We start from the raw sequence: 19,645 nt of genomic DNA, 5'->3' as shown, positions 1-19,645 counted from the left end.
GGGCACTGGCGCTCTGGAGCGACGTTGACCGTTTCAGGTGGGAAGCTCGTGTGGGTACGGGAGGGGTTTTGGGTGGGTCAGGACGGCTAGAAGCGAGCGTGGGAGCGGTCCGGACTCTTGCAAAGCCTCTCCATGTTTGTTTTCAGTTTGCGGGAAAAAAAGTATGTTCAGACCGCGCTGTGGACCGATGCAGCACAAAGTTGGATGACTACGACTGATACGAAAAGTTTAGGGTGAGGTTGGAGATGGCCTTGGCCTACTATACTATACTAATATGTCCTTAGCTAATCCTACTGGCGGCTGGATTGAGGTTTTGCCAGATGATTTGGGTCGTGAATTCGGTGAAGAATCCAACTAAAATACTCGTGGAAAACCGCTCCCAGTCCCAACAGTTAGGCCTGCGTTATGACCTATTCTTTTGGAGCATAAACGTAAGGCACCGTGGCTCTTGTAGGAGCTCATGTGCAGCTTCTGCATCTGAGTGCTCATGACCATATCCATACGGCGCCGAGCGTCAGGACTCGGGACCGTGGCTCACCACCCATCTCTTCCCGTGGAAAACCACACGTTGCCTTCCCGTTCAGACCGCCACCTGATCCCTTGTGCAAGGGAAGGGACAAAAGCCACCGAGACAACATCCGGCAGCCGGCCGGTACGTGTAGCCTGCCTGCATAGTGGTTTGGTTGGCACGCCTGCGACGTCGTCGCTTCGGTAAACACGGCGTCCACGCGTACGTAACTGAAATCTCTCTTGGCGTCACGTAGGGCGACCTGCGTTTTCTCAGGGTGCATGCATGCATGCCGATCCCTCTGGACAAACGGCAGTCAAATACGTTTCCCTTTGTGCACCAATTCATCCACCAGCTAGCTACTGTTTTGTTTTGCCCGGCCTGGCGATTGGTTCGGCGAGGCAGGGTTAGCTTCGCCTAGAATCTTCCTCAGTTGCCCACGTTCACAAGCATTTAGCAGTTCGTGTGTGGTTTGTGCATGGGTAAGTAGAAAAACAGCAACGATATTTAACCATCGGTCCTGTCTCATGTCGTCATCAAGTGTTTCCTTTGAGACAAGGCATGTAAAACGCCATCATTTCTGGGTGTACATAACTCTCTGCCTTAAGAGATACTCCCTCCATTCCACAAAGTAGTGCTTCTTTTATCCCCATGCTTCAACTTTGATCGTAAATTTAACTATCAAAACCGATTGCGGCGGGAGCAAAAATTATATCAGTGAATTCGTATTCGAAAGAAGTTTTCAGGTATATAATTTTTTTCTCCCGCCGTAGTTGGTCTTGTTGGTTAAATTTACGGTCAAAGTTGAACCTCGAAAAGCGCGGGCGCACTATATTTTGAAATGGAGGGAGTAATAAGTAGATAAGTCCGTTTCATAATGAGAAATGCTTCTATTCACCCGGCGGATCGCAGCTCTCGCATCCGCCGTCTTCTCTGCACACCACGGGGCCCATGGGCCATGACCATTAGATTTGCAACACCCTTTGTTGTAATCTTACGCCCCGCAACAATTGGTCTATTGCAGACCGAGGATGACGAAGGTGAGACTGTGACGCGGCGACATCCAGATCCCACATGCGTCACTCGACCCTTCAGCACTGGTAACCGTCCACCTTGCCGAAGAGAATGATGGTGGAGAGGTTGCAGCCGGGGTCAGGCGTGGTCGCCACTGTTGCCGCCTGCCTCCACCACGACCGTCGGCCGCACGCGGTGTGCCCACCTTGCCGGAGAGGAGGATGGAGGCGAGGCGACCTTGTCAGAGGCCCGGCGCTCATCGGCGGCGGTGCGATGGCGAGCGCCGCTCCTCCCTCACCATTGTTCGACCGGAGCTCGCGCAGAACGAGATACCGTGATTTGTTTTCTTGCAACATCCTCCCTGTTGCAAGAAAGATTTCTGCAACACTATCGATGTTGAAAGACTTTCTAGTGGAGACAAAAGAAGTCTGCAACATTATCCCTATTGTGAAAAAATTCTGCAACAATACCTTTGTTACGAAAGTTCAACAACATGAACTCTGTTGAAACACCTGAACGCAACATCATCCTTGTTGCAAAGCTTGTAGCTGAATCTGACGATCATCTTACGATTAAATCCAATGGCTCGCGAGGCGGCGGATCTTTTATGGCCGGCTTCTAGCGTTGCCCTTTCATAATTTAGTTTAGATTCACCGCCCTGCAAAAAAAATGTTTGGATTCACCGTTTTCACCTTTTACTTAGTTGGCCAGAATTGCTCAGTATGACCCAGCGGCTCGATCCGTGCCAATCCAGTCCGCTCATATGCACACTAAGAAAACGTGCACCGAGTTTAATTGTTCCACCCCGTTTCCTATTCAGCTCCAAGAACCCAGAGCAAACAATATCCTTAACTACAACTAGCTTGGCACGAGCAACTAAAGTCAACAGAGTTCTTTTAACCTTGTACTTAAAAAATGCTACCAGTCATTATCCATTGAAATGACACAAATGACTTCCTTAAAGGTGTAAGATCAGAATAACCCAACGATAATCATTGGTCACTCACAGCGATCCTTCTTCTCTTCCCTTATTTTTGTTGGAACAAGTCAATGGCTTTAAACGTTTCACAAAAAAGAAAAAAGAAAGGCTTCAAACATCGGGCAAGCCTTTAACCTACCCAACTCCTAACTATAAACGACTCTTTTGCTGCTCTTGTAGGGATCGATCAGCTAGAGCACCAAGCCATCGCTTCTTTATGCTTAGCACATCTAGCCATTAGATTTAATTTGATGTTGTTACATGATCGGAGGTAAAACCCTTCATTTTGACTTCCGTCTCAGCTCTAGAAGGCCGCGCGTCGGTCTCTGTATGCTTGAGTTAGCTCCATCACCTTTCAACACTGCACAAACAACTTCCTACCCTAACTAATAAGGCACCATAAAGAAATAGGGCAGCTCATCTATCTGATGGTGTTACGTCCATAAAATGCAAGCCTGTTTTTTTATAAAGGGCATTTTTATTGACTCATAATGCAGCATCGAGGAATACAATCATAATAAGCATACACCTTGCCTCTGCATACTAACTACGATGCACACACACACACACACACACACACACACACACACACACACAATCACGCCAGCAGAAGCAAAGCCATACTAGACCGAAGCTATGCCTTAGCGGAGGAAGAAAAAGAAAAGGAAAACCAAAGCAAAGAAAACAACAGTTGGTGATATACAACAGTGACCATTAGCACCAACCATCTCTTGATAGCATAAAGACTACGAAAAAGGTTCTGGAAAAGCAACGCCTTCAAGAAGGGAGCGACGCACAAGTGCTGCCATTGCCGGATCCAACCACGAAAGGACATATCATGGATTTTCACCTCGAAGATCAAGTCAATGTAAATTCTAAGCAATGCCTTCATCGGGATAACGGCACAAAGAACACCGTCATTGCGAGGTATAGCCAAGTAGGATCAAACATAGGATTTTCACCCTGGAGACCAAGACCAAGTAATCGAGAAGCATCACCCAATGTTAAGTAATATCTCGAGCTTTCCTATTACATTGGTTGGGACTGTAACATTTTCTAAATTTAGTCCTCTACATATGTCGATGCTCAGTAATTATTTTTGTAGATCAATTTTTTCTGCTAGGGTACATAATAGTTTAACAAACGAATCTAATATTTGTGACACAGAAAACATGCTCAAGTATTTTTTGTGTGTAAAGTCACTACAATGGATTTAGCACAATTTTTCTTGAGTGAACGGATCTAGCACAATTATTTCTTTATTATGTTTCCAAACACATTTAGTGGTTGTCCAACCGGATGCGACATGTCATGCTGACTGTTGCCACCAAGTAAAAAAAATTGTCCAATAGTTAACTATGGTTCTATTCAAAATGGTTTTGTGCTGATCTGGCTTCGAAATTGTCACTTAATTTGCTAGAAAATATATGGTTCTTAGTGTAATTTTTTTAGGAAACTACGGTGGGAAAAAACATCATGAACCAATTTTAATCCAAGAACAAGTCTTTTCAAAAGGTGGTTTTGCTATCCCACACTAGCTATTTGACAACCCGCAAGTATAGGAGATCGCAACAGTTTTCGAGGATAGAGTATTCAACCCAAATTTATTGATTTGACATAAGGAGAGCCAAAGAATATTCTCAAGTATTAGCAGCTGAGTTGTCAATTCAACAACACCTGGAAACTTAATATCTGCAGCAAAGTGTTTAGTAGCAAAGTAATATGATAGTGGTGATAACGATAACAAAAGGTAACGGTAGTAAAAGCAATGTTTTTGGTATTTTGTAGTGATGATAGCAATAGCAACGGGAAAGTAAATAAGCGAAGAACAATATATGGAAAGCTCGTAGGCAATGGATCGGTGATGTAGAATTATGCCGGATGCGGTTCATCATGTAACAGTCATAACTTAGGGTGACACAGAACTAGCTCCAGTTCATTGATATAATGTAGGCATGTATTCCGAATATAGTCATACGTACTTATGGAAAAGAACTTGCATGACATCTTTTGTCCTACCCTCCCGTGGCAGCGGGGTCCTTACGGAAACTAAGGGATATTAAGGCCTTCTTTTAATAGAGAACCGGAACAAAGCATTAACACATAGTGAATACATGAACTCCTCAAACTACGGTCATCACCGGTAAGTATCCCGATTATTGTCACTTCGGGGTTAACGGATCATAACACATAATAGGTGACTATAGACTTGCAAGATAGGATCAAGAACACTCATATATTGATGAAAACATAATAGGTTCAGATCTGAACTCATGGCGCTCGGGCCCTAGTGACAAGCATTAAGCATAGCAAAGTCATGGCAAAATCAATCTCAGAACATCGTGGACACTTGGGATCAAACCCTAACAAAACTAACTCGATTACATGATAGATCTCATCCAACCCATCACCGTCCAGCAAGCCTACGATGGAATTACTCACGCACGGCGGTGATCATCATGAAATTGGTGATGGAGGATGGTTGATGATGACGATAGCGACGGATTCCCCTCTCCGGAGCCCCGAACGGACTCCAGATCAGCCCTCCCGAGAGGTTTTAGGGCTTGGCGGCGGCTTCGTATCGTAAAACGCGATGATTTCTTCTCCCTGATTTTTTTCTCCCCAAAACACAATATATGGAGTTGGAGTTGGAGTCGGAGAGTCAACAGGGGGCCCACGAGGTAGGGTGGTGGGCCCCCTGGCCTTCATCTTTTACAGGTATTTTTCTTATTTTCTAAAAAGTGGCTCCGTGAAGTTTCAGGTCATTCCGAGAACATTTGCTCCTGCACATAAATAACACCATGGTAATTCTGCTGAAATCAGCGTCAGTCCGGGTTAGTTCCATTCAAATCATGCAAGTTAGAGTCCAAAATGAGGGCAAAAGTGTTTGGAAAAGTAGATACGTTGGAGACGTATCACTATTTAATCTAAATAACTTCTTAAAACCATTGCCTACAAATATATTTACATAAAATTGTATGGAAGGCGTATACATTGTTGAAAACGTCGAGTTTCAGCTAGTTCTCTACAAAAACTTTCCACCTCTGTACATGAACCCTCCTTCTCTTCATATGAAAAGATAGTGAGAGGGGGACGATATAACTAACTCCTTCCCAATTGGAAGAAGCCCTCGAGCTGTTCCTAGGGAGCGGCTTGGGCAGAACCTACCCCTAGTCCCCCCCCCCCCCCTGCCCGTTGGTGCCCCTCTCCTCGCCATCGTTGGCTAGCGCCTCCAGGCAAAGCCCGCTGGTGGTCAGCAGCAGCGGGATCTGCCCCCCTCCCATAGTACGTTGTTACCTTGTTGAAGGCATTGGTATGCTCAGACTGATTCTTCAAGGTGAAAACCTAGATTCTGGCCTTGTGGTTGGATCTGGTGACGGTGACACTTGAGTGTCGCTCCCTTCTTGAAGGCGTTGTTGTTGAATAACCTCGTCGTCCATATGGTGTCATCAGATGGTTTATGCGGATATGGCCAATATTGTACTTTGCTGACCGTAGATCTGATTGTTTTGATTTTTTTTTTCTCGCCTACGCAAAGTTGTGGTCTTTTATGACTTTGCTAGTTGCCGTCCGTTTTTGTATGTGTGAGTTGGTGTTGTTGTGTGCATACTAGCTATGTAGAGGCCAGATATGTGCTCATTGTGTTATGTATCTTCTTGATGCTTCATTTTGAGCCAATAAAATTCAGTTTTTATCGAGAAAAATGAAAAGATAGTTTTCTTGCCAGTTCTTTGAAATTTTTTTGAAAATGAAATCTACTAGCTTTTTATGACACCTTAGGTCCATTCGAGTGTATTAGCTAACATAGGATGTGTAAGCCAGTATAACAATTCATTTCATTGAAGCATCTATTACTAAACTCCAACCGTAAACAAATTTATCTAATAAGCACCACAGTCATTGCGACAAAATTGTTTCGGTTGTCTGTCATCTTAGTGGGAACATCTTAACTGATAAGGAGCACGAGTCACATTAAATCAGCAATGAACAACCTTCAACTTCACTGACCAATATATTCGAAGAAGCACAATGAACACACAAACAAATCAATGCATGTTTTATCATCCCATCTACACCTCTATGATGGATCTAACACTATGCAAAACTATCATACACAACACATTTGTTTCAGCCGGAAGGAGGAATCTACAAACGGTAGTTGTCCTCCAGTATGTCCTTCCAAAAAGAATCACTCTCCGGAGAGCACATATCAGGCAAAGCCCGCCGGTGGTTGGCGGCGGCGGGATCTGCTCCCCTCCCGTAGTACGTTCATACCTTGTTGAAGGCATTGCTTGAATATGCTCAGATTGATTCTTCAGAGCGAAAACCTAGATTCTGGCCTTGTGGTTGGATCTGGTGACGACGGCGCTTGAGTGTCGCTCCCTTCTTAAAGGTGTTGTTGTTGAATGACGTTGTCGTCCATTTGGTGTCATCATATGGTTTATGCGGATATGGCCATTATTGTAGTCTGCCGACCGCAGATCTGATTGTTTTGGTTTGTTTTCTTGCCTACGCAAAGTTGTGGTCTTTTATGACTTTGTTAGTTGTCGTCCGGTTTTTGCATGTGTGAGTTGGCGTTGCTGTGTGTATCCTAACTATGCAGAGGCCGAGTATATCCTCATTATGTTATGTATTTTTTTATGCTTCATTTTGAGCCAATAAAATTCATCTTTGGTTGAGAAAAAATGAAAAGATAGTTTTCCTGCCGGTTCCTTCAAAAAACATTGAAAATGAAATCTACTAGCTTTTTAGGACACCTTAGGTCCATTCGTTTATTAGCTAACATGGGATGTGTAAGCCAGTATAATATTTCATTGAAGCATCTATTACTAAGCTCCAACCTTAACCAAATTCTATCTAATAAGCACCACAGTCATTGCGACAAAATTGTTTCGGTTGTCTGCCATCTTATTGGCAACATCTTAACTGATAAGGAGCACTGAGTCACATTAAATCAGCAATGGACAACCTTCAACTTCACTGACCAATATACTGGAAGAAGCACAATGAACACACAAACAAATCAATGCATGTTTTATCATCCCATCTACACCTCTATGATGGATCTAACGCTGTACAAAACTATTATACACAACACACTTGTTTCAGCCGGAAGGAGGAATCTACAAACGGTAGCTGTCCTCCAGTATGTCCTTCCAGAAAGAATCACTCTCTAGAGAGCACAGATCGGGCAGCTCCATCATGGGCTCCAGCAAGCCACCAAACTCCTGCGCGGGCGACCAGTTACCCACGGGTGCAACATCATGCGATGCAAATGAAGTTGCAGTACAGCAGAGCTGGTCAGCCTGTTTAGCTGCTGCAAAGGAGCTCGTTCCCGGAGACGTGTCGTTGGTCAGCTGCTGTTGCGGCACGTGCTGCTCTGCAAAATTGGAGGTGTTGCAGAGGTAACCCGGCTGCAGGCAGTTCATCTGGTCCTGCTCCTGCAAGAGGTTCGGAACCATGCTACCGCTTGAGTTTAGCATTGCGTTTGCTGCAGCTAGGTTGGCGATGAGGCCGCTGGCGCCATTGTTGGATCCGATGACCTGGAGGAGCTGTTGTAGAAGTTGCGCCTGCATAAGGGCGCCGGTGTCCAAGCTGCCGAGGCTTGTAGCCGCCGCAGCCCAGAGGAGCGCCCCGGGGTGGTGGGCGATGGAGGTGGCGTTGAGGTGGTGGTGACTCTGGCCGGGTGGCAGCTGCTGATGCGTCACTGGGTCGACGCCCATGCGTAGGAGCTTCTTGCGGATGTGCGTGTTCCAGTAGTTCTTGATCTCGTTATCCGTCCGGCCCTCCAGGTGCGTCGCGATCGTTGCCCACCTAATATCCACCGAAAAATTATCCATGCATGTCAGTGTCGCTTCAAGACTAACAACTATTATACAAAAGCCAACGGTGAAGAAATTGACAGTGCATGGCGGCTAAGCTGTTGTGCGAGTGATGGTGTGTGGAGTAGTTGGATTAATTTGGACGTGGACTAGGTACGTACTTGTTGCCAAGGCCGGCGTGTAGGGTGATGATGAGGCGCTCCTCTTCGTCAGTGAAGTTGCCGCGCTTGATGTCGGGGCGGAGGTAGTTGGTCCAGCGGAGGCGGCAGCTCTTGCCGCAGCGGTTGAGGCCGGCGGCCTTGGGCAGGCGGCGCCAGCTGCCGACGTCCCCGCCGCGCTTCTGGATGTGCTCCACCAGCGTCTTGTCTTCCTCCTCCGTCCATGGTCCCTTCTTCACGTCGGCGTCGCGGCAGCAGCACGGCGACCTCCCCATCAGATCGATTTTCTAGATACAAGCTCTGCTAGCTAGTTACCTAGGATCGACTGGTGGCTGTGATGGAGGATGTAGTAGCCAGAAGTCAGAACTCAGAAACTATGTTCGTGTCTTCCCTTGGCCACGTATATATAGAGGAGTAGAGGACACGGCCAGTCCATGGTCGTACTCCATGACAGATTGACAGGGCACGAGCGAGAGGTGCCGCGGAAGCTACGAATTTTCCTTCCATTCTGCCGTCGTGGCGACTAGTGTTGCACAGTTTGTCTATGTCGGATACTGTAAACAAAAGGCGTGTGTACGATGTAAGTCAAGGAGGGCAGTTGTCCGGAGATCTGGCCACGTAAGATCAGATATATCCTGCATGCGCTGCATGTCGCAAGGCACGCAACAAGGAAGAATGAAGTGAACACTCCCAACAAGTGGCAGGCTGCTGTATAGAAAATTCGTTATGAGAGCGCTCTGTGTAGTGTAGCACCTGTAATTCAGGATCTGGTTAAGCACGTCAGGTAGTGGCAGGGACGAGTGAGGAACCTTCCTCGTCTCCTTCCTTGGAGATGCTGATCGACACGCTGATCTCACCGCTGAATAATGTTTCAAATTACGTTACGTCCATGTTTTCTTTACCTACGATTCAGGAAAATAATAGCCTACGATTACCATCCTACTACTATACTATAGTATTTTCTTTACCTATCCTGCTGGCGGCTTGATCGAGGTTTCGCCAGATGATTTGGGTCGTGAATTCGGTGAAGAATCCGATTAAAATACTCGTGGAAAACCACTGCCGAAAGTTAGGCATGCGTTCAATGAAACATGACTGGATGTTTTTGGAGGCACCGTGGCTCTTGTAGCTCCTGTGGAGCTGCTTCTGAATCTGGGTGCTCATCACCGTATTGCCAAGTCAGGACTCGGGACCGTGGCTCACGCTCACCAGCCATTTCTCCCCGTGGAAAACCACGTTGCCTTCCCGTTCAGGTTCAGACCGCCACCTGATCCACTAGAAAGAGCATGCGTGAGGCAGCTGAGTAGCCGAGCCGTGCGCTCGTACTTGGCCACGCTGGCCGTCTACTAGTTATCTGCCATGGTCGTCTTTGATCATTGGTGCCGAAAATCTGTGTACATTATGACCGTTCAACCTGAGCACCCCCGGGTCGCCTCGTCTTGTACGACCATCTCCACATGGCAGCAGCACTGAGCGAGACGAGTCTCGTGCGAATGGAGGAAGGTGAGACGTACCGGACGGCCATGTCGAAATTATGGGCCAGTAAATGAGCATGTGTGTATGAATTGATGATCTTCCTTTATGGATGAAATTGACAAGGCTGAAGCTCCGCCAACGAAGATGGATCTCTTGGAAGATGGAGCATTAGATGGCACACACCGCTGACCACATGAATTGCATTCACCACTTTCAGTCATAAGCTAATGCTGAGCTTCACAACAAGCTAGAGCTTCGAGGGTGTCCGGGTCAGATATACCTTACGTGGAAAGACAATCGCTGGCGCGCCCATGAATATGCCATCTTTGCTTCAACATGCTGCAGCTACAGCTCCACGACAGCCTACTTTGGCAATAACCCCATCAACACTGATTTTCATACTTCCAGATGGCTGGGGGGGATCAACCGAGTGGCCAGCTCAATTGTAGATTGGGTACGATTACTCGTCGGTGAATGCACAATCCGTAGGTCAGAGAGAAGCTAGTAATGAAAACATCCACAGGGGGCTTTGGAAGATTTTCTCGTCAGCTTTTCCTCTGGCTGTCAAAAATGCCTAGAGAGTGACCGCCACTTTCACAAGCACCTATCTCTCCCTCTTGAAGATCCACACCCTGGTACCACCCTCTTGAAGATCTACACCATGGTACCACGTTACCTTTTTTTGAGACTGCCTGATACACTGTCCCCAAAATGTTAAGAATCTGGCAGAGTAAAGTTGGTGGAGGAAAATTTTACTCCACTAAAGTATAGCCGATCCTCCATATACTTAGTGGAGTAAAAATAAAATTGTGTATATTTTGTGTCCTAGCCGCTTGACTTCAAACAATATACAATATATATCTTAAAAACATTCAAATTAAAACATACATAACATAATCGTCATAAACATAAAGTTTCATCATCGTGTTTTTTAATTAAAACATGCATAGTTCATCCAAAAGGCATCACTTCAAACACAAATGTTTTATTCAAAATCACCACGAGTATAGCATGTATATGTTGTAGATCGAGCCAACCATTGGCATGTACGAACTCAAACGAGGTGGTCTCCGAACAAAATATCACCGCCGCCACCACCACCATCCTCTCGGCCACCATCACCTCCATCTCGCGGCTGCCGACACCACCACCACCATCCTCTCGGCCGCCGCCGCCGGCACCACCACCACCTCCTCGGCCACCACCACCATTATGAAGAGAGGATTTCGCTTGGGTCAAGATCTCCCCACGAGTGAGCTCCCAATACTTTCTTGCAGTTTCATCCATTGTGTTTGGATTCATGAACATGATAGCACGTTCTTCGGCCTTCTTGTCATCACAGATCCTCTCCTCCTCAAGTGCAAGTCTATGCTCCTCCACCTTCAACTTCCTTTCTTCGGCAGTCAACTTGGCCTTCCATTAATTTCTCATCCTCCAACAACTTGAGCTCATTCCACCTCGCCATCTTCTCTTTTTTGCGTTCGGCCGCCAACAACTTCTTGGCCTCAATCGTGGCCACAAGTTGTCCTCCTCAACCTCGTCGGCCACCGTTCGAATGCATTCCTCTTCTTCTTTTTGTGAAATTTTTTCCCATCCGGTCTATTATTGGCCTCTTCATCAACCTCGTCATTCTCCTCAACGAATATGCTCAACCTTGATCTCTTGGTCTCCGTAATTCTTTGGATCCACTTCTCATTCTTGCATAGCTCTTTTGTAGCAATGATGCAACGACGTGAAGGGTTTGTGGCCGAACCTTGTGTTCCTATGCTTGGATATTTCTTGGATGTAGGGGCCATACTCCGCCACTTGCACACCGCTCGGTGGTGCATAATTCACTTGGTCGATGCAACCAAACAATCGGTTACAATGGTCATGAATGGTGCTCCAACGATGCCCAAGAGATCCTTGCATACGGCTTGAGCTCACCTCCACGGAGTTGTTGTAGTATTCTGTGATTCTCACCCAAAACATAGTCTTCGTTTGATTCGTTCCAATTGCAGTTGGCGGTGCGTGACCTTGACAACCGCATGCTTGCTTCGGTCACCTCCACAACTTCCTCCTCTTCCTCGGCCACCTCCTCTTCTTCGGCTGCCTCTGAATCATTACAAATGGAGTCATAATTGAGCTCATCAAGCCCCACCGTTGCCTAGGACTCCAAAGATGCTAAAAATTCGGCCGTGTTCATCTCCGCACTATGACAACAAAACGAGCAAACTACATCGCGATCGGCTACCAACAAAAATCACCGACCAGCCAAAATGTTGAAGTTTTTTTACCTTGTAGGCCTTTCGTCGTACACTTGGCAGCCGCGACCTTTCTTACCGGCTGACGTCGCCGGACGCATCGGAGTAGTGCTTGTAGGTGTCACTAGAGACGATGCACGAGGCACTGGCCGTGGGCGGGGCACCATTGTGGCTTTTTTCTTCTTCCTCTTCTCGGACTCCGGCGAGGGCCGATGCCGCAACCGTCGGTTTTCTTGCTCGTTTCGCAGCGGCCGGAGGGCAGCACGCCGTCGCCACCCCGGCGGCCTTTGCCACGGTTGGAGCTGGAGCTTGAACCCGGTGGATTTTTTATCCCCAAGCTCTTCTTCGGCGTGGGCAGCGGCGCGGGGGTCATTTTCGGTGGCGACAAGCTAGCGGCACTGGCGGCGGGGTCCTGGGTATCCTTTACAGCGGGTGGTATGGTCATCGATGGCAGCGGCGGGTCGTGGAGGCGGATGCGGTGGGAAGGAGGAGGCGGGAGAGAAGAGGAGCCACTTTTCCTCAGCCGATCGCACGGTGAGGATATTTAGGAAGAATGGGGGAGGATTCTTTTGGCACTGGAGAATGATTTATCCTCCAGTAACTGTTTTAGAGGATCGGCTTGGTGCAGCGTATGGGAAGATAACTGAATTTATCCTCCCTTAGGGCATCTTGTAACCGGACTGTTGTATACGGCCAGAGCTATATATAGCCATTTTCGATATGGGAGTTCCATCTCGCCTGTGGTTGGCGCTCTATTGGCCGCCCCTTCACTGAAGGATGATTTTTTTTCTGTTTGCAGGGTTTTTTCGGTTTTCCTCAGGGTTTTTTTGTTTGTTTTCCTTTTTTCCTTCGTTCATCTTCGGTTTCCTTTGTTTTTTTGTCTATATTTTTCATTTTTCTTTGGTTTTATTTTTTCCTTTCTTGGTTGTCTTCAATATTCTTTGTTTCTTTCTCGGTTTTTTACATTTTGCTTTGTTCTTTCTTTGTTTTCTTCATTTCCTTTTTTTGCTTAAAAAATTTCCATTAAATGCCTACCATTTTCATACATATAGTATATTTTTTGTATACAACACGAACTTATATATATATTAGAATATATGTATTGATGTCTATTTTTTCTATGCGTTGTACATTTTTCAAAACATTTATGTGTGTGTGTGTGTGTTTAAGAAGATGTAAATACAAAATTAATATTTTCTAAAAATATGTGTTTTGATATCTATTTTTTATACGCGTTGTAATTTTTTTGTATACACCCAAAACATTTCTTTGAATTACAAAAATATTTTTTTACATTGTACAACACTTTCTAAGAAAAGTTCATGTACATTTTTTTGAAGAGCGTGAAAACTAATGTAATGTCACATTCATTTTATTTAATGCTACAAATATTTTGTTTAAAAGTGAGTGAATTTTTATTTACATTTCAGTTACATTTTTTGAATTTCCAATGCACACTTTTTAAAAGAATTGACTAATTTATTTTTAATATTATATTTTAGTATTTTCTATATAATATAAATAAATAAGAACAAAAAAGCAAGACATCAGCATAATGAGACCCAGAGGTAAGCGCAGTACCATCACATAGACGAGTCGTTGTGAGCATTATATGGACGCGCTCGCCGTATGCCGCTTTGTGCGGGAATTAACGCCCCAGGAAATAGGAACTTTTATTTCGGAGTTTTGATAAAAAAATATAAACTACAGTATGTTTAAATCATGGAAATAATTAAAATTATTCTTTCACTAGAATATATATTCTTCCATACTGACATAACATATTTATGTAATTTTGGAAAAGATTAGTATATTCTAAAAATGTTGATGAAATTCTAAAATTTTGAGTATGTTTTTAGAATGAATTTAATTTAAAAACGTTGACATGCATTTTTAGAAAATCATGTGATATATTTTAGTTGAGAAAAATGTTCATATACTTGAAAAAAGTAATGTTTCGTAGTCTTCAAAATTTTTCATGTCTTTCGAACAAAATGTTAATGCAATTTTAACATTGTTCATGCATTAATTGTAGGTGAAATGAAACTTTGATCTCCCCAAAAGGAGAACTTCGTATATCTGGGAGACCGGATATATATTGTCCCACTGTTGAAACAGAAGGTTTCCAAAATTGTTTTCGTTTTACATATTTTATAAGAACATCTATGATTTTGTAAAGAAACCAGCGATAAATCCATTTCCCCCAAAAGAAAAAATAAATACATAACAATAGCGTGCAGCAACAAATCCCGTGTCGGTGATCGCCGGCCGCTGGATCCATCTTCCTCACCGGTCGTCGCCAGCATCAAGGCCATGCCACTAGAGGTGAATGGAGCAGTCAGCTAGCCTCTGGGTGATGCTTAACTTTGAGACCATGGACCATGCTTACTGTATATGTTTTCGGGAATAGAATTAGAGTAGGCAAGGAAATTTGCTTTCGGCTCCGAGCATTCGTGATGGACCAATGGCTTCAAACATCGGGCAAGCATTTAACCTACTCAACTCCTAACTATGAACGACCCTTCTGCTGCTCTTGTACGGATCGATCAGCTAGAGCGCCAAGTCATCACTTCTTTATGCTTAGCACATCTAGTGATTAGATTTAATTTGATGTTGTTACATGATAGGAGGTAAAACCCTTCGTGTAGGCTTCCGTCTCGGCTCTAGAAGACCGTGCGTTGGTCTCAAGGTGCTTGATCTAGCTCCGTCACATTTATTTTGAAGTCCAAGCTCCATCACCTTTCAACTTTGCACAAACAACTTCCTACCCCAACTAATAAGGTATCATAAAAATAGGACAATGCATCTATCTGATGGTGTTACGTCCATAAAATGCAAGCCTGTTTTTTTATAAAGGGCATTTTTATTGACTCATAATGCAGCATCGAGGAATACAATCATAATAAGCATACACCTTGCCTCTGCATACTAACTACGATGCACACACACACACACACACACACACACAGACACACACACAATCATGCCGACAGAAGCAAAGCCATACAAGACCGCGGAGCAACTACAATAGAAGAAGGGCCTAGGGTGAAAGAATAGAAAAACAAATCATGACCATTGGATGGAAGATGACTGGTATAGATTAAGGTGGAGGGTTCTCAGTGTACACTTCTTAAAACCCCCTAGTACTAGTTACATATGGAAGATAACTTTTGCAATAACCACCCAAAATTTCTGATATATGAATCATTCTGTACGTCATAAATAAGACAAAGTTTCATATCTACCGGTAAACAAAAACTTCATACGTAATGTAGAATACTTGACGTATATTTGATTTCATTAGTAGCCTCTGCTACATCCGTAATCATGCAAGAACACCAAACATGTTGGTCACGTAAATGTATGGGAACATCATAACAAATATTTTGAGACATGATAAAATTAATCCATCCGCTTTAAATCATAACTAAACATCATTTTAAATTGCACGATCCCAGACATAACATAACAGAAGAGACATACACACATATAGAGTGTTACATATCATGAGAGGATCAATTTTGGTACACCACACAGAACACTAAGTATGAAGGACTAAAATCAACATCGCTAAACAAGCATTGTCGTTAGAATTTGCATCAACTTTTGCTATGTTGATGGTACACAACAGAAAATCTATAGCCGTTTGCCTTTTGCCTCCGGTATTAGTGCTTCTTGCTTATCGATCTTCTTGTGTTGTTTCTTGCTTATCAATCGTCTTGTTCTGGGAGATGTCAGACCTAGCAAATAAGATTCAGTTAGCACAGTTCTATACAAGTGTCATGCATTCATACTTAATTTTTAATCACCGTCACCTAAAGAAATGAATATGCATCAACAATACCATTCAATTGTTTGCTACACATACCACATGGAAGGAAAATTACAGACAAATGCTTCTAGGCTAGACGGGAGAAGGCACTGGACAGTTTAATCACTTAAGAGCAATCATGAGTTCGACAAGAACAATATTACCTATAACCACATATAGTCAATTTCACCTTTCTCCTTTTCTTTGAAGGGTCAACAATAACCATACCTTTCTCGGGCCGAAAACCTTCTGTTGCACACAAGAAGCGCTTCCACTGAAGCACATTATCTATGATCTTTTGCTGCCCAAGACATACACCAAATTCAACATGCTGTGCATATGTTATGTAAAATTTCATCACCGAGCCAATGTCATCAAACAACATCCCCACTTTTGGCCTCAATTCCTCGTCACACTGGGAGAAGTCTGTTATAAGTAATCATGTGGAGTTGGATTTCGTTCTATATTTTGATAATGTGTTATGTTGTTCTTCCTCTAGTGGTGTCGTGTGAACATTGACTACATGACACATTACCATGCTTGGGCCTAGGGGAAGGCATTGTGGGATTAGTAAGTAGATGATGGGTTGCAAGAGTGATAGAAGCTTAAAACCCTAGTTTATGCACTATTCTGTAAGGGGCTGATTTGGATCCATATGTTTCATGCTATGGCTAGATCTATTTTAATTCTTCTTTTGTAGTTGCGGACGTTTGCGAGGATTGGGGGGGAGGTAATCATAAGTGGGTTGTTTGTTCAAGTAAGAACAACACCCTAGCACCGGTCCTCCCACACAAAAACTTATCAAAGTAATGAACGCGAGTCAACGAATCATGATCAAGTTAACTAGACAATATTTTCATGTGTCCTCGAGAACACTTTGCTCACTATAAGAAGTACTTTCGGCTTGTCCTTTTGCAATAGAAGGATTGGACCACCTTGCTGCACCTTGTTACTTTGGTTACTTGCTAATTGTTACGAATTATCTTTCTATCAAACTATCTGTTACCGCTATTTTATAACACTTGTAGAAAATACCTTACTGGAAATCGCTTGACAATTCTTTCTGCTCCTCGTTGGGTTCGACACTCTTACTTATCGAAAATACTACGATTGATCCCCTATATACTTGTAGGTCATCAGATGGCTCTCCGGCGGGCTTCATGGCGGCGGTGATGGCTATGTCTCTTGGTCGTGTGGGCGACAAGAGATATAGCAGCGGATGGCTCAGGCGCGCGCTCTGTCTCTCGAAGTGGTGCGCCATGATTCATATCCGAGAGAAGATGTCGAGCGAAAGCTCAATGCTTTATTGCCGAGGACAGCGTTGTTCTTGGGCGCCGCTCTCTTCTTGAAGACATCGTTGTGGTGTTCTTCTTCATGTCTAGGTTCCGGATGAAAACCTTTTTCCGTTGTGGACTAGACGGCGCTTTGCACCGTTCTCTCTTTTGAGGGCGGTGTTGTGGAGATTAGGTCTAGGGAGTAGCGTGGAATTGTTCTCTGATCTTTCTGTGTTATTCTTTGGTATTGTAGTTATGCGTGATCCGAGTATTATGGGATTAACTTTTTTTGAGATCTAGAGTAGAAAACATCTACTCATAAGGGGTTGTGTATTCAGAGAGCATCAAGGACCGAAGCTCACTCGGGACATTTGCAATCAGCATCTTCTCTCCATCACTGTTGGTTAGCGCTGCAAGGCCATGGGCCAACGAGTTGCAGTTTCTGTTCACATATCTAACGCTGCAAGAAGCAAAGTTAGCCATGGCTTTCTTAATGTCCATTATTAGACCATAATGAGGGGAGCGTGTCAGGCTTGGGGACGCCAATTCATTTACTATGTTTTGATTGTCCATCTCCAACACTGCCTGACCATTATAAACGTCTGCCATTGACTGCAAACCAACAAGGGCAGCGCGAGCCTCTGCTTCCTCCGCGCTGTAGCAGCGTGGAAGCTTTCTGCAGACAGCAATGAAAACATAGCCTCTGTAGTCTCGGCCGACCACTCCCGTAGTGCTTTCACCTGTATCAGGCCAAAACGTTGCATCAGTGTTGATTTTAACTTCATTCTGTGTAGGTGGCGTCCATTGATTTCCCTGCCTAGCAGCATTTCTACTACAGGTTCCCTTTTCAATCACCTTTTCCTTTCCATCAGACACAGTACTAGGCAACTCTGCATTAACAAGTTCTTCCTCATATTTGAGCAGAAACTGAATCGAGCTGCTAATTGACTCTTTTCCATTGTGTCGTATGCAGTCTTCTCTGAGATGCCAACATCTCCAGAGCATCATCAGGACCCTTGCGTGTCCCTTTTCGCTCTCTGTGTCCAGCAGGGTCTGCAACCAATCATTCCCCGTGTACCAAAACTTTTCCTCCCCAGGTAAATTCCATACACCCCTCAATGCATTCCTCAGGGCTCTACTCTTTGTGCACATGACCACAGCATGATGTTCATTCTCAACACCATTTCCACAGATATTGCATGTAGCATCCAAGTCGATGGTTCTTTTTCACTTATTTTCTTTGGTGGCTAGTGTATTAGTGGCCACTCTCCAACCAAATATCCGTACTTTTGCAGGGACTTTAGCCTTCCAAATTAGGTCCTAGATATTTCTATCATTTGGCTCCCTTGACGAGCTCGATGGGTTCTGGGCCAATTGGGGAAGACTTGCCGCAGCAAGCTTATAAGCACTCCTCACCGAAAAAATTCTATTCTTTTCATAGTGCCAAGCGATGCGGTCATCCACCTCTGAGGCCGGGATGTTTAATTTGCATATTTCATCCACATCAAAGGGGTAAAATAGCTGCCTTATCAAGGCCTCGTTCCATTCTCTCCTATCCGGGTGCATGAGCTGATTTACCCATCGAATTATTGACCTCCGGATGAAAGAGGCCGTCTTCAAACCCTCTCGCCTAGGTAACCACTGGTCTCTTTGAATCTGAATGTTCTTTACATTTCCTACCCTCCAGATGAGGCCTTTCTTTAGGAGCTCGAGCCCAAATTCAATGGCTCTCCAAACCGGGGATGCATCCGAAGCAAAAAACCGTGTCCAGAAGGTTTCCGTTTGGGTAGTATTTCGACTTTAGGACCCTCGCGCAGAGGCTATCTGGATTTTGAATTAATCTCCACCCCTGTTTGGCAAGAAGTTCTTGGTTGAAAAGGTGCATATCCCTGAAGCCAATCCCTCCCGCTCTTTTTGGCCTTGTCATTCGCTCCCACGACATCCAGTGCACCTTTCGGTGTCCATCCTCATCCTCCCACCAAAAGTCTCTTATTATTCTTTCATATTTCTCGCAGAATCCTTTAGACAACATGAAGACACTCATGACAAATGTAGGAAGGGCCTGAACCACTGACTTTACATGTACCTCCTTCGCTGCATAAGACATAAATTTTTCCGACCAGTCACTACACCTTTTCCAGAATCTGTCCATGATTGGTTGGAACTGGTCGTTCTTCATCCTTCCCTCCGGGGTGGGGAGACCAAGATACTTGCTCTCAAAGGTCTCCGACGTCACCCCAAGAATGCTCCTGATTTCCTTTCTAATCTCTGTTGGGCAAACTTCATTAAATAGGAGTGACCACTTACTTTCACTAAGTAATTGGCCCGTGCATTTCTGGAACGTGATCAGGACCCTCCTT

At 44.6% G+C, this 19,645-nt stretch overlaps 1 protein-coding gene across 1 annotated transcript; it reads right to left on the bottom strand.

The window, feature by feature from the left end:
• Positions 1-7,508: 7,508 nt before the first annotated feature.
• On the bottom strand, positions 7,509-8,834 carry LOC125534004 (transcription factor MYB93-like). The gene is made up of 2 exons (XM_048697312.1): positions 8,485-8,834; positions 7,509-8,315 (listed from the first exon to the last, which is right to left on the bottom strand). The coding sequence occupies exons 1-2, from the start codon at positions 8,754-8,756 to the stop codon at positions 7,625-7,627; spliced, it is 963 nt and encodes a 320-aa protein (XP_048553269.1). The 5' UTR covers positions 8,757-8,834; the 3' UTR covers positions 7,509-7,624.
• Positions 8,835-19,645: the final 10,811 nt, after the last annotated feature.

This window comes from Triticum urartu, chromosome 2 (genome assembly GCF_003073215.2).
Source record: "Triticum urartu cultivar G1812 chromosome 2, Tu2.1, whole genome shotgun sequence".
Taxonomy (NCBI): domain Eukaryota; kingdom Viridiplantae; phylum Streptophyta; class Magnoliopsida; order Poales; family Poaceae; genus Triticum; species Triticum urartu.
This window is presented reverse-complemented; position numbering and strand designations above follow the sequence as displayed.

Excerpts from the sequence above, each read along its gene's own strand:
- LOC125534004 (XM_048697312.1), bottom strand. The coding sequence starts at position 8,756 with ATGGGGAGGTCGCCGTGCTGCTGCCGCGACGCCGACGTGAAGAAGGGA. Across the intron at positions 8,316-8,484 it reads CACGCCGGCCTTGGCAACAA|GTGGGCAACGATCGCGACGC; the intron begins GTACGTACCTAG and ends GGTGGATATTAG.